The 15,429-nt window shown below is 44.7% G+C and overlaps 1 protein-coding gene across 1 annotated transcript in view; it reads left to right on the forward strand.

Moving 5' to 3' along the window:
- CACNA1B (calcium voltage-gated channel subunit alpha1 B) overlaps positions 1–15,429 on the forward strand; it is a 196,258-nt gene that overhangs the window by 91,494 nt on the left and 89,335 nt on the right. The window contains exons 7-9 of the mRNA XM_015878810.2: positions 680–783; positions 7,564–7,679; positions 13,439–13,495. Coding sequence (XP_015734296.1) covers positions 680–783; positions 7,564–7,679; positions 13,439–13,495 — 277 coding nt within the window. The remainder of the gene's footprint in view (positions 1–679; positions 784–7,563; positions 7,680–13,438; positions 13,496–15,429) is intronic.

Genomic DNA, 15,429 nt, shown 5'->3' on the forward strand with positions numbered 1-15,429 from the left:
TTGGCGTTTTTCTCAGTATGCAGCCGTGTGGCGTTTTACTTTTCAGCAGCTCCTTGAAGAGCTCCCTTGTGCTCCGTGAATGCAGAAACTGTCACAAACCCAACCACCCTTCCCTCCCCCTAATCTGGGCTGCTGCTTACTCAGGGAGCTTCAGACTGAGCTTTGATGACAATTCCGAGGTGCTGAGCAAGCAGCTGTGGCATTGCAGTTGCTCTGAAGATGCCTCGTTTTGTTGCAGACTTCTTATCTTCTGCTCCATGTGTGCAGACCCTGGGCACAGTGTTGTTAGTGGAAGGCTGTGGTTCCTTCCCATGCCCCAGATGGAGATACTGCACTGATGCTCAGCGTGAGGGAACACAGAATGGAGGGTAGGGATGAGGATGCTGTAGAAGGTACACAGAGTTAGGGTGCTAAAACTTGCCATGATCAATTTAGGCCCCTTTCAGAGTTAGAGATGAACCCTCGTGCTGGAGCTGACAGTAAATTATGGCTCAGGCAGTGGTTCATTGCATCACCTGTTGGCATTTCAGCTGGTTGACAGAGCTAACCAATATATCAGTGGTAGACATCCCCAAGGAAATCTAGAAGGAATCACCTGTGCCCCCTGCTCTGCACTTTGTGGTATTTTGTATCCAAGGCTCATTAATATTTGTCTCTCTTCTCTTTTCTTGCTTTCCAGACAAACGATGCTGCAGGAAATACCTGGAACTGGCTTTACTTCATCCCTCTCATCATCATCGGCTCTTTCTTCATGCTCAACTTGGTGCTGGGTGTCCTATCAGGGTAAGACACTAATGACTTCTTTGTCTCTAACTGGATACCAAAAGGAACATCGTATCAGTTAAATTTTTATTAAATAAACTCCATTGGTTTAAGGCAGTGTCTGGATTTTAGGAACATCCTGGTCTCTTGATACTCAGACTCCAGGGGTCAGCCAAGGATTCGGCATTTGCTGGCCATGAAAGTTGGGTTTGGGCCATTGTGGAGATCAGGCTGCCAGGTTTGAAGCCCAGCTGGAACGCCCCCAGCGTCTGTGGAAATTTGATCTGCATTTAACAATCTGACTCATCTTAATGATTTGTGAGCTCTTAGGCTGTGGCACCTCATTTTGCTCACAACTTCTTCTTTGCTCATCCAGGTGATCTCAATTATGCAGATCTGTAAAGACCTAGATTTATTCCTGTCTCTTGGCAGCTGAGGAAAAGAGTTAATGCTGTTGACTGATAAATGCCTTTTGGTGCTGCACATTTGCTCTTTAAGTTACTAGAGAAAGAAAACTGTTTTCCAAAGAACAGATTCTTGCTTAAATTGTTGACTTTCACAGGGTAGAGTTTCACTTCAGGGTGTAAATCAGGCCTCATTACAGCAACAGCTTCAGTTGATGGCTCCTGCAGTGGGGACCCTCAGCAGTGTCCCACCTTCTATCTATAAAAGAAGTTTAATTTACGGTTAGGGCTTCTACAGAGCACCCATGGTCCAGGTGATCTCAGTATTTGCTTTCTTGCTGCTTATTTTCATGATCTGAGCACCTCACAGCCTTTGGAAGACACAGTGCTCTGCCCTCTTCCCTCTCTGCTGTTTACAAAGGGAGCAGTGGTGTGAAAAGAAGGGACGTAATGTGCCCATGCAACAATCATAGACGAACAATGGTGAACGTCAAGATTAGATCAGTGGGTTGCACAGGCTGAAGTAGGTATGGCAATATGAATAAGCTGAAATGACAACAAAGTTATTGAGCTTCCTACTGATGCTAGATTATACAGAGTTTTTCCATAATTTTTAATGGAATTTTCTGCCTTTCTGTAGTTACTTATGAGTCCAGGTCAGCAATGAGCGGATACTACCTCATAAGTTTGGCTTAGCTCCTGGGTTTATCTGTTTGAGTGGTGGAGATAGATTGGCCTGCTTGGGATCCTGAGCCTCCTCTGCTAGCAGAATATGGCACCATTTGCAATGCAAATGTAACAGAAGAGATGATACCTGTTTGAAAGTAAAGAGCAAACAACCTTTCCCCTCTGCTGCTGCTACTGGAATTATAATAAATGCAAAGACAGGGAAGTGGCCGGGAGATGGGAAATATGTAAGTCTTAGTGAAAACTTGGTATAAAAATAACCCCAAATCTCAGGCCACAGATGAGATGTCAAAATCCTCTGAGTACATGGCTAAAGAGGTAATTAAAAGCATGTGGATGTTATCATTCACATTAAATGAGACTCTTCCTGCTGTACAGAGTGTCCTCCTCCAGCATGCTGATCAAAGCCCTGCTGGTGCTCTTGTCATCAGCTAATATTTAAGCACCCTCCCTAAAAGGTGCTCTCTGCCTTCTATCCCTTTCCTATCCCTAACAAAAGCTCTGTAACTAATGCTGGCACAGCCTGGCTTTCCTTGTACCACCAAATATTGTGATATCCCCCATGGTCCTACAATGTGGGGTGCAGGGTTCTTGGGAATGTTATTTTTCTGCTGGTGTGATAGAAGTGCTGGGTTCTCCTGTATCTTTACATGTGTTGAGGTGGATAACATGTCATGCCTGCCCACCACCACATCTTCTCAGTGGTTTCCCTTTCTTTGCAGTGACTTGAAAAGCTGTTTTGCTCATTCTGGTGCTGTTCCCCGCTCAGCCCAGCTATGGGCTGAAGGAATTACAGAGTTTCCTACTGCTTGGGTGTTGAATTGGACATTAATTTGACCTGGCAATGAGCTGAATGATTCTGGACAATGCATTTGTTACTGTTTTCGACGTTTTGGATTACACAGTGCAAAGAGGATAAATGTTATCATGGGATGCTGCAATGGAGACAATTTGACTTATTTCAAGTCTGAGTGCTTTCTGGCTCTGTTTCCTATAGCAAGGGGGAGTGATGTGGGTGATGAGACAGTGGGAGCATCGTCCAGAGAGGGCAGCCTGCTGGGGATGATGCGTTGGAATACAGTCTGTGCCTTTTGAGTGTGAAAAATGCTGCTTGTCACGTCCTCAAATATTTATGGTGAAGCCTGAGGTGTTTCCAGAGCAGCCAATAAAGTGTAATGATCTTTCCTGAGGTTTCCTCATCTGGCTGCCATGACCAAAGTGTGGACTGGCACGCTTTGCCAGTTTGCATCTGCCCTGCTGAAGTATTGGCTTTGTGTTGTTCAGACCCGCTCTGACCCGTAATGTGCAACATTGGCCTCGTGCTGTGTGGGACCACCTGCTGTAAGAACGGCAGGGAGATGTTTTCTATGGTTGTAGCATCTTTGTAACAGCAGGAGCCTGGCAAGGGACACGGCTACAGACAGTGCAGGCACCTTGCAGGTGAAATGAGGGTCAGGTAAATGGTGTTTTCACTCTTCCCTGCTGCCCACTGTTCTGAGCAGTCTGCAATGTGAGATGATGATGTGGGGGCAGTTGCTTTGAATGTTGTCCTGTGTTCGGGTCTCCCTCAGGGACATCTGCTTCCATATCTGACAGCAGTGCCTGGGGTGGCTGAGACCTTGGGGCTGTTCGAGCAGCTCGAGGGGAAGAAACACAGCCCTGTTTGGACCTTGTTGAACTGGCTGTCCCGATGACTTGCTCTGCTGGGTTTTGTGACGTTTTCCCAGTCTGAGATCGTAAAACTTCAGCCCGCAAGATGTGCAGAGGCTGGAGGGGAATGAGGCTGATTAATTTGTCATAATGGCAAAGTGTTCTTCTGTCCTCCTTCTCCCTCATTATAGAGACAATCATTCACTTTCCCTGAAAATTTGATTCCAAGTCTGCTGTTACCCGCTGCGATCTGACTCTGGCTGCTGTTAACTATTTACATTGGAAGAGCTATCCTTAAAAGATAGGAAACTGTCTGCTTTCTCGTAGTTTATTCCTTCACCTACCTGTGTTTAAAAGGGATGAGGATGACAGGACAAATGGGATGATGGTTGGACTAGATGGCCTTACTGGTCATTTGGGGGTCCTTTCCAACTTAGGATATTTTATGTCTCTGTTTTACAGGACACAGCTTCATCATTAAGCACCAAACCCTTATATTCAAACCCTTATATTCCCACTGTTGCCTTACTGGGGCTGGGTTTGCCCAACTTTTGCATTCGTAGCATTTCAAATCAGGATAGGTGGAATCAAAATGAAACCAGCATAAGCTGAATGTAATGACAAAAGGAAGGAAGATGTAATGAAGGCTTCACCTCTGCACTGTCTTTCTAGAAATACAAGATGTATCCCATACCTGGCTTGCAATTGAAGCATTTTCCTCTGTGTTCAGTGATAAAAGTGGCTGTGAAGCCTAGCTCGGTGCTGAGAGATCAATCTCACCGTGATACTTTCATCCTTTATCAGCTGGTTGAGGGAAGATATTTTGTCCTCCTCTTAAGAGCAGTGAGGAGGAAGTAGCAGCTCTGGCCATGCAGGATTGATTGAGCCAGTCCTTATCCCTGAGTGGAGGATATTAGGGTGGATGAACCAGGTCAGTCAGGCGGGTCTGCAATGCTGGGGTTGTGACAGACATTCCCCCTCAAAACATTCCCAAGGTCATCTTCATGGGTTGTAGCCCCAGGTGAAATAGGAACAGGTAACACTGGGTGTATGTGGGATTTCATGCAGCTGATGGGACAATGTGGGGCACGTGAAGGCCCATACAATTCTAATGTCTTCAGCACTAAGAAACCTCAGTTCTACCCATTCTACTGTCCACCTCTTTTTTTAACATACTGGCACCCACATCAGTGCTTGAAGGGAACAATGAACTCTCTTCTCCCCCATATCTTCTCCCCTGGCCCCTGACCTGTGTGCTGCCATGAATGATACACCCCCACTGTCCATCTTTCCTGCTGGCTCTCTGCATGCTCCCTTTCTTCCTCCCTCTGTGTCTTTGTCTCTCAAAGCACAGGTTTGCAGAAGTTAAGGTGAATGTTTAGCATTACCAAAGCTTTGTGTCCTTTGCGGTTGTGGTTTTTTTCCTGCATCCAACAGAGACTTCCCCTTATAAAGGATTTACTGTTCTTCAGAAAGACAAAAGACAGAGATATGAACCTGCAGAACTAATTCTTTCCCTGGAGCGAGAATCTGCTTTTCTGTAGGCACTTGGGTGCTGATGTGGTTAGTGAATGAAATGCTGGGATTTTTAACCAGATCAGGCCCTGCTGGAAGCAAGTTGGAAGGGGACTGTGTGAGTGAGTCAGGGAATTCAATCACACGAGCCTTGCAGTGCTGCAGGATGGCAGGAGCACGAGGAGGGGGCTCAGCAGGACTCTGCACATCATGCTGTCATAACCAGCTTCACCCAAGCAGCAGAATCATAGAATCACCAAGGCTGGAAAGGCCACTGAAATCGTCAAGTCCAACCATAAAGACCTGAGAATGGAACTAAGAACTAACTGAAGTTCTGTCCCACAGTTGATTAACGAGAACAAATGGTAGGAAGTGGACATCCTCCCTTAAAACCCTGTTTAAGTGGTTCTTTGCATGGTCTGTCCCCATCCAGATAGCCCTTGAGTGGCACAGAACAAGTGAGTTTGTGCAACTGCTGCTCCTCTGGCTTGTGTCTCCTACAGCAATGCTCCTCCAACTTGCACGTCAAGTAGCCAGAGGAGTTGGTGTATTCCATCAACTGTCTCCAGTCTGTCCCTCATTGCTCCTGAGTGATGTGGGCTGTTTAACAGGCTGCTGTCAAATAACAAGTCTGTTCTCGGGCACTGTTCCATGTTCAAGCAACAAAGCTCACAAATTAAGCCTTCTGTCTTGGCCAATTTTCTTTCTCCACCCGTAGAATTCACTTTGGCCAGTGAGTGACTCAGGCAGTCAAACATCTGTAGGCCTGGCTGGTTCCTTAGCTAGCAGCTCACCCATTTGAATTTCTCTGTTGGTGCTGATGGGCTCGTGTCCTGTCGTGCCTGTTTTGCTCATTACTTTGAAATACTTGGACTGGAGATGAAGCTGGTTCTTAAACTCACAGGTTGTTTTTCCTTTTGTTGTTCTAGACATAAAATTTTTGAGGCTTTTTAAATTCCTTTCTGGGAATTCTTCTTGTCCTCCTGAGATCTGTGCTTCTTTTTGCTTACTCTGAACAGCTCTTTAGATTCAGTAGAGGAAGGCTTTTCTCTCAGAATAAGAGATGAGTTTTCATGAGATCATGTGTAGCTCAGTGGTAACTGTTTTGAATGAGGAGCTAATTACCTATGTCATTATCGTGAATCGCTAATCACCACCACTATTAGAGCTAGCAATGACAGTAATGCTGCATCTTCTCTCTTTACCTTTCTCTTTTGAGTGGGAAGCTTTTCTGTCCTCTTTCTACTGGGAAAGCATGAATTACAGATGTTGAATGATGTGATTAGTCTTGCAGCAAGCCTGGGTGCGTGCCACAAAAGCCAAGACCAGGCAGCCTGTTGCACAGTGCTGCATCTCAGCTGCTGTACAGGAAAATTGAACAGAGAATGTAGATGATCAAGGTTTCTGTTTGTTTTCATTTTCGATTGGCATGACAGTGTTTTTCGCTTAAGAATGGCATGGATAAATTCATTGTAAGAATGTCATTGGAATATAATATTTTATAGACCCCGGTGGTTACTCATGAGATGACCTTGTCTCTCTTGTGACTGGGAAACTCTCGAGTTTCCCTGAAGCAGCCATTCTAGTACATATTTACACCATGATTTATTTCACTCTTCCTCCCACCAATGTGGCAAGTAACAATCATTCATTTTCCTGGTGACTTTAAGCACCGACCATTCTTGAGAAGAAAAATGTGACACATTGAGCTTGACTGGTATGGCATATGGTTTCCATGATGAATGCCCTTCCGTTGATGTCTACTCCGGCTGTCTCTGTAGGATCAGTTATTTGCAACTGTCATGTTTTAACTAAAATGCACTGTAGTCATCTATCCAGGCAGATCTCATCTTCATCCTAAGCAGTGTCTCCTGATGCTGTGCTGTGTGTGGGAGTGCCAACCTTTCCAGCTCTCCACCTCCTAACGCCTCTCCAAGCAGCGCTGAAAGAGGAATGGTTTGGGGGATGTCTTGGGGCACACGGTAGCTGTTAAAAGTGAAGGACAAGAACGGAGGAATGTTATTTAATATTCTTCATTTTAGAATTAGCTGCTATATTGCATATATCTATATATATATAGATACATAACAGTATATCTATTGAACGCATTGGAAGCGTGCTTTGATTAATGCATTTCGTAATGGTGCTTTCCATTTGACTTTAGCAAAGCTAGATCATTGTTACCCTCAACCCAGAGCATCTGGAGTATTTCTCCTTACTCCAGCCTACCCAACGTCACCTACAGCTGTTGTTGGACTTGTGTTTGTCAAAGCTGGCTTAAGCCTGGAAAAGCTCTGGGGAAAGCTAACTGGGAAGAGCAGATCTCTTCCAAAACTCAAAGGTTGCTGGTGCCTCTATGACAAATATTCTGCTTCCAATGGGATCAAAGTGGTAGCTTGATAGATATTGATGCGTATTGTGCTATGGTTTCCTCTTGCTGCTGCTGACTTCAGTCTTTGTGAAGTTATTCTACAAAATTGAAGGAAAAGCTGTGTGTTTTTCCTGGCGTTGTGTGATGCACTTTCTCATTCTTCTCTCTCTGCAGTGAATTTGCCAAAGAACGAGAGAGGGTAGAAAACCGTCGAGCTTTCCTGAAACTCCGTAGGCAACAGCAAATAGAACGGGAGCTAAATGGGTATTTGGAGTGGATCTTCAAAGCAGGTAAGTGGAGACAGCTGATGTTGGTTCACTAAGGTGTGTGGTGTATAGAGTCTGATGATGGCAAGGATCTACTCTTGGTGCTCCTGAGACTGGGCAAGGCCTGGCCAATGCTTACTGGTTTTGTTGGGATTGTTTCTGAGCAGTTGCAATGAAGTTATTGTGGATGATCTGAGGTTGGTTAAGCACAAATAAAGAGCTTGGTCCAACTTTATTGCTGAGAGCAAAACATTAAGGCATTAATTGTCTTAAAGCAGTACAATACAAAAAGCAATATGGTGCTAAGTCTCCACTGTGGCGAAACCATTGCCTTACATGAGTCATCTGCATTTTATTTACTTTCCACTGCAGCTATTTCATAAGCCTCTATTGCTATGATGGCAAAATACACTGGAATGTCATTTTTATGAGCTACAAAGATCACTTTCATTAAACTTAGCCGAGCACACATTAACATTGCTTTATAACAATTATAACTGAACATTACACTTTATTGCAAGCAGTGATCAACTTTTACAAAGACCTAAATATGAATTTAACAACAAAAAAAGGCACATGTAAAGATTACCAATAACCCTTCTGATATATATTGACATAACCACAGTGCGAGTCATTAACTTTTGCTTCCTCGCTTGTATTTCTGCAAAGCTTAAACATTGGAGTGAAGTGAAAATGCCTTTAAAAAAGAACGATGGAGAGTAAAAGAAGTGGTGGCTTCACAAATAGATTTTCATGCACCTTTGTAGGCAGGTTAACTGAGGTCCGGCACTGTATGGTGACTTGCTGGACACCAGTTGATGAGCCAGTGGCAGAACTGCCATGTTGTGTTTTGCCAAAGCTGTGGGCTGCTGCTCTATCTCTTCTCTGAACTGTATGGTGGCTTCGGACCCATTATTCTCTACAGCACTATCCACATTGACAACTGAGTGCCTATTGTATTGACTTTTATCACTGTGCCTGTTCAACAGCAACTGCCCTCAATTAAGCAACCACACTTTATCTCCCCTTAATTCTGTGACTGTAGGATTGAAAAATAAAGGGCCGTTTCCTTTTCTTTCAATTTGGAACTTGTCTCCTCATTTATTTACAGCTTTTTTTGCTAGCCCAAATTCAAATTGATTAATGGTTTATTGGTTAGCTGGAGCAGAGTGCTGTGGTTCTGCCTTGGCTCTGCTGCCATCTTGCCTTAAAGGATTTTGTCTTGGATTCTAAAACCCAATTTCTTCATGATAACAATGAAAATAAGAATTTTTGCAAGAGTGTGCATTGCTTAGTTTCATTCTAGGGACTGTTCTGCTATGAGCAGTCCACTATGAGGAGATGTTAGCTGAACCTTGAGGTCTGAAAGTTGAGGTGGAGAAGTTATGAAGCAATGCTCCAAGCATTGAGTCCCTGTGGGAACAGCTGGCTTTTTGATTTCTCTGTTGCCAGTGCTGCGTAAATGCCACATGAATATACGGTGAAGTTGCTCTAAAATACCCATCTCTTTTTTTGTTTAATAAAACGAGGTTCAGAAGGTCTTCCAGAACAAACTGTGTATGCAAACAAGATGAATTAGGGAATAATAAAATTGTCCTGTTAAGGCACTGTTGAAAATGCGATAGGAATATAAAAATGCTTCCTAGTACAGCTGAATAGTAACAATAATTAAAACCAACCAAAGCCAGTAAATCTTTAAATACAAAATATAGCCTGAAGGCTCAACCGAAGAGAGAAACAAGTGGTTGGAATTCAGGCACTGAAACGTGGAACTGCGCCATCAGTTGGGATTTCCCATTTCTGTTGTTTTGGGGATTTCTGTTCTGTTGGGATTTCAGCTGTGATGTTGTGCATCAGGAGTTTCTAAACCAATCTCCTTGTTGAGGGCTGTGTATGGGCCAGTGGCTGAATAAAACCAGGTTGCTTTGCGGGAAAAGCAGGAACATCTCATAGACGTATATACAAAATAATTGCATAAATGGAAGAGCAAAAGGTCTTGATGCCCCACTCTAATATAACTGCGGAGGTTTTTATTCATTAATCATGTAAATATCTGATGATTTTTAAATCCTTCTAGCACCCTTGACCTCAGAGAATCCTGTAGCAAGGAGTTCCACTCATTAATGGTTGTTTTGAATGAAGAAAAAATGTTTTCTTCCTTAATTTTAGATGTGTTGTCTTTCAGCACAGGAGTACGTTTCTTTTTATTACTCCTCTTTTTTTCTTCTGCATTTCTACCTTGTTTCACGTTATTTTTTTCTGCCTTAAAGCGTGCAGAGCCAATCTGCTTGTTTCCTCCCTTCCCATGGAAGGCTCTCCAGGCTTCTAATATTTATAGTATCTATCTCCGAGCATTTTGTTTGTTCATTTTTTTCCTCATTTATTTTTGATGCAAGGTAGGTAGCATGGAAAGCTGTGTTCCAGCATCTTAAGGGAAGTCTTAATCTGGTTGACTTTGCTTTGTAACAGTTTCCAGATACTGAGTAGTTACAGGAGCTGGAAGGGAGGTTTCCTTGTTCTCTGTCATGCTCGGGTTCTTACCTCAAGGGCTGTAACTCATTTAGTACCAAAGGGGCGTATTTGAATGACTGAAATATTCCTTCATTTATATGCTACCTCCTGTCTGTCAAGAGTGATTTTGATTTAGCATTCTGCTCATCATGTATGGACCGCTTTTGAGTCACTTTTATGGTTTTTAGAGTCATCTTTATTTGTAAAGTGAATGAAATTTTATTACCTCTTGCTGCACGTGTTTCATTAAACAGGTGATTCTGATAAACTTTGGAGGTTGATGCTATTAACTCTTCTTTTTTACTGAGGTTGTAGTCTGTTGTCTTGTCAGGACAGGGTTGCTGCTTGAGTTCTTTGTTTTATGTTTTCTTTTGGCTCTTCCTTTCAGAGGAATTAAAACATGGTGAAGTCAAACCATGTAATCCGTGCAAATGATTTTGCCTCCACTGCTTTTTCATTTAAACCCCTCAAACCTGTAGCAGCTCTGAGGCTGTCATACTGCCTTTCTATCAGAGAGCAGAGAACTGGGTTCTCTGCATGGAGTAAAGAGCTTATGGGTCCACAAATATTCTTCTGAAGGTGTTTCTCTTATCTTACAAGGACATGCATCATTTTGAAACCACACTGCTCAGGGACTCAAAGCCTTTCTGTTCAGAAAGTTGCCTCTCTTCTGCATTTTAATTATTTGCCAGTCCTTTTCTTTCACACAGCACTGATTCTGAGCATTTCTTTTCCCCTGGAGTAAGTAGGCTTTGTGAATGGGTCGCAGTTCTCTCTTTTGGCTCTCTGTAACCTGGAATGATGAAGGTCGGAAAGACAGCTAAGTTCATTGGGTCCAACTATCCACCCATGCTTGTGACCGCCATCAAGCCATGCCATTCCCTGATATAGCAACACTTTGCAAGCCTCAGGTTTCAGCTTTCTGTAGAAGAAGCAGAGCAACAAGCCCTGGATACAGCTGGGGAAAGTAACCTTACGTCCATGAAAACTGGCAGCAATGTGTGAGATTGCTAGAGAAGGATGGTTGCTAGAAAGACAAATTAAGGTTCCATAATTAGAGTGGAAGCACAAGGCCTTTTTCTAAAGGATGCATTTTATTTGCTTTATCTACTTAACAAATTTAAGGCTTCAGTGGTTGTATTCAGTTCCCTTCTTCAGTACAAGATGCCAGCCTTGATCCCCAGTCCTTCAATGTGCTGAGCATTGTCAGTGCTTAATGACCAGCAATGAATCTTACAGCTGAGGCATTTCTTGCTCTGCTACCCTAGTGAAGGCCCTGTGCCTTTGTTTGGAAGCTAGAAGTTGCTGATATAATACAGTGTCTTTGTTGAATATTTCCTTTAATGTAGAGGAGCTGTACTTTGGAGGTTTTTCAGGCTCCCTAATTACCTTCTGCCAGTCTCTATTACAGTGATGACTAAAGGCAGTGCGACTTCTGAGCGTCTGCTAAGGATGCTCCCTGGTTAAAAAAAAATCCTGGAAACAATGTGATGTCTTTCTGCTGAATTGTCTTATTAGCAGGTTTTGAAACCTCATAAGGACCCGCTGGGGTGGATGTGATCTTGCAGTTACTCTGTGGACGTGAAGCAGATGGGAGTGACTGTTGAGGATGGGAATGGAGGAGTCAGGCTTGAGACAGTGAGATGGAGTTTGGGGTTATTTTAAAGTGACAGCAGAGCTGAGCTGTGGATGAGGAATGTCTATGGAGGGAGATAGGTCAGGGATCAGAAATAGTAAGTTATTTTCCTACCTAGTCAGAGATCTCTGAAAGAAATGAATGCAGTGAGTTTCTGTTTTAGAGCAAACATGTTTGTTATTATTATCATTAATTCTGTTTAACTCTTTCTGTATAATTAACCCCAGAACAGCACTGAGGCTTTTCCCTATGTGAGGCTTCAGAAGCACCTTATGATGTTGAGCTTTGAGAGAGAAGGTTCTTAAGCCAGCAGAAAAGTTTGCATTTTGTTTTATTCTCCTCTGCTTAGGGTTTTTTGTCTCCCCGAATCTTTAATATTACTTTCCAGCCGCCTCACTTTGCTGTCTTATTAATGTATCATTCATTCTCTCTCTCCCCCAGATGATTAATAAAGAGATTATATAAGACCTGTGTGGTAGTGCTGATCCCTCCAGTATTCCTCCAGACAGCTCTTTTAGCTTCACACTTTGATGTTTGGCTGTGGTTTGCTGTTATTTTTGTAGTTAGCCTTCCATCTAGGCTGGTTTAAATGGGGTTTTGAGTAAAGTTTTGTAGGGATGCAGTGTCAGATCTCTTACTAAGATCCTAAATGACGTATCTGCCAAACATGGAAGAATTTGTCATTTTTAATAATAGAAGGAATATACAGTTTACCAGCTGCCAGATCAGTGTTTTGTACAGTTCAGGCCATCCTTTAGAAAATCCTTACATAATTCTACAGCAGCAAGCTAAAATCTGCTGTTCAGATCATACAAACTGAGTTTTCAAGTGTTGTGTGCTGCACACTGACTTGGGTGATATTTGCATGGTGAAACCTTGGGAAATTTGGTCATTCTTCATGCAGATAGAAATGAGTCGTTTCTGATTGAGGGGTGGTGGGTTTCTTTTTTTCAGTGCTCTGAATTCTTGTAGGGTAGGAAAGCATAAACTCATTTTGGAGACTATATGGGAATGGGAAGCCAATGGTGGCACCTCCCATGTGTTGCACTTTGAACTGTGCTGGCCTGAACTCTGCTATGGCAGCCTTGCCATTGATTTTATTTTGATGAATATTTGATCCAGTGGCTGTTTGGTGACTTGTATCCCCTGCAATGTGGCACAGCCCCGCTAGTGTTACCCTGTGCCATGAGACATGGGTCCCTTCCCTTCAGGTTAAGTCCTGGTCTTATTGATGGAGACGTAAGTGTGGTAATAGCCATAGAATATCTTTCACTCCTTGGAGTCTCTAATATGGATGGGCAAGAGGGACTTCCTCTGCTTTGGCTATGCTTGGGGGTATCCTTTGTGTGTGGTAGATTGGTGAAGAAACTGGAGTGGGTGGCTCATTGTGAAGAAGGAGATCGTGGAAGAATGCTGTAGATAGTGTAGGCTAACCTTCCCTGTGGCAAGAAGGGAACAGGGCAACAAAAACAGCTCTGTGAACCATCCTTCCTCCGCAGGCTTGGTGTAACTGGGTAATACAACAGAATAAGGCTGATTGCAGCTGGGACAGAGGTCTGCTGCACCCAGCTCAGCTGTTTTTAGACTGGGGATGTGATAAATCTGAGGTTGATCTTGGCTGTTTTTCTCCTTACAGAGGAGGTCATGCTGGCCGAGGAAGACAAGAATGCAGAAGAGAAATCTCCTCTGGACGGTAGGTCATTTTGCTGTGTGGTTTTCCTCCCGCAACACGAGAGATTCACCTGCTGTATGCTGACATGGCTTTCTGCTGCAACCAGAAGGGTGTGAGGAACACGCTCTTGCATGCACTTGGAATAAGTCGGGCTAAAGAGTCCCTTTTCCTATACCAGGCCTTTTTGAGGTTGCAGGTGGATGATGAGCAGTTATGTGACACCACTCTGGGATGGGGATCTGCCCTTGGGGTCAGTCGGTCCCTGCACTGCTTGGGGGCCTACAGTGCAATGGGGGCACCTGCCCCGAGCAGAGGTGGCTGTGCCTGGGGATAGGCTGCAGGGTGATGCCAGGAGAGAAATGCATTGACCGAGAGAAGGCAGGGCTCTGAACCAAGGTTTCCAACGGACGTGACAAAGAGACTAAGACCCCTGTTACTTGTAAGCAGTAAGACATAACAGGGTGTGGTGATCCTATCTTCCGACGTGCGACCCTAGCTGTCAGGCCGGCTGGAGCTTTGGACACAGTGCAGTGAGGACGCGGGGACCGCTCTCCCTGTGCCTCGAGACCGATGAGCTCTTAGGGTGCGACAGACAAAGTTCAGTTAAAGATTCTTCCCTCTCCCTTTTCTGACCATCTTTCGTCCTCCCATGTCTCCTCCTTTCCCCTCCCCTCCCTTTCCCCCCTCTTTTTTTTTCTCCTCCCATTCACTGTCAGGAAGGGCCGCCTCCGAAGGGCCAATTCAGCACAGCACGGCACCGGCAGAGACTAGCAGCGGCAGCAGCTACAACAGTGAGTGGATTGCAAATCATCAGGGGCTCAGGCGGCACAAGCGGGGCAGCTCATCCCCCTCACCCTGAGCATCCAGGTCACCAGTGATGCTTCCCACCTGCTTTGGCTCCTTGCTCTGAGCTTGGTGGCTCCTGGTGCAACTCATGCCTGGCTGCTGGCTTGGCTGCGTGACCTGTGCTCAGGGGGACCCGGGGCTGGAAGGAGGTCAGGGCTGAGGTGCACTTGGCAAATCTTTTCTGTGTGTGTATGTGAGCATGTGTGGTGGTGTGTGGGTATAGCCAGGGCTTGTGGTCTTGAGCTGCAATGAGCGTCTGGAAGAGCTGGAGAGTTGAGTGCTGTTAAGCAAACTAGAGGTGGGAACAGGCCGTAGAATACAGAGGTACACTAAAGTTCTATCCCTGCTGGTAAGCTTAAGGCAATATTCCCAGCCTCAAGAGCAACTGATATGGATCAGCCCATCTCTATCTGCACTCTCTGCTAGTAAGTGGTTTCAGCCTCCGACATAGGAATGATGCATCCAAAGTGTCTGTAGGGATGGGGAATGGTTTTAAACTAAAGGAGGGGAGATGTAGATTAGATGTCAAAGGGAAGTTTGTCACAGAGGGTGGTGAGGTTCTGGCACAGGATGCCCTGAAGGAGTCTAAGGCTGGTGTTGCTTGGACTGAGGATCCAGCCCTACTGATGGGTGGGGAGGGAAATAACAGCAGAGGTTGTCTGTAAAAACTACATCCAGGTTACAACAGCGGGTGGAGAGCATTCTCTGTTCTTCGAGTCTCTGAACCTGGGAGGTGTTCTGGGGGCTCCCTCAAGGTGACACGAGCAGTAATTTGTGAAGGAAGGAATCCATCTGCAAGGCAGGAAGATCTTTGTAGGGTGAGAGGGTCTTCTTGTACGAACCCACCCCCATGTCAGTCACTGTGGAGTGCGTGGGCTTGCTGTGTGTGCCTCCTGACCAGTCTGTATCACCACACCGTGGGGTGTCTTACTGCTGATAGCAAGCGGTGCTTAGTTCCTGTATGTCTTGAAGCTGTGACAAAACTGTGTCGACGTATTTTTTTCTCTGCTAATTCTCGAGGTTTGCAGGTAGGTGGTGGCGGGCCCAGCATCCTGCATTTCCCCGTGTGTGCTGGGTGAGCAGTGCAGACCTCTCCCAGCCTCAGGCTG

The sequence above is a fragment of the Coturnix japonica genome, chromosome 17, assembly GCF_001577835.2.
Source record: "Coturnix japonica isolate 7356 chromosome 17, Coturnix japonica 2.1, whole genome shotgun sequence".
NCBI classification, from domain to species: domain Eukaryota; kingdom Metazoa; phylum Chordata; class Aves; order Galliformes; family Phasianidae; genus Coturnix; species Coturnix japonica.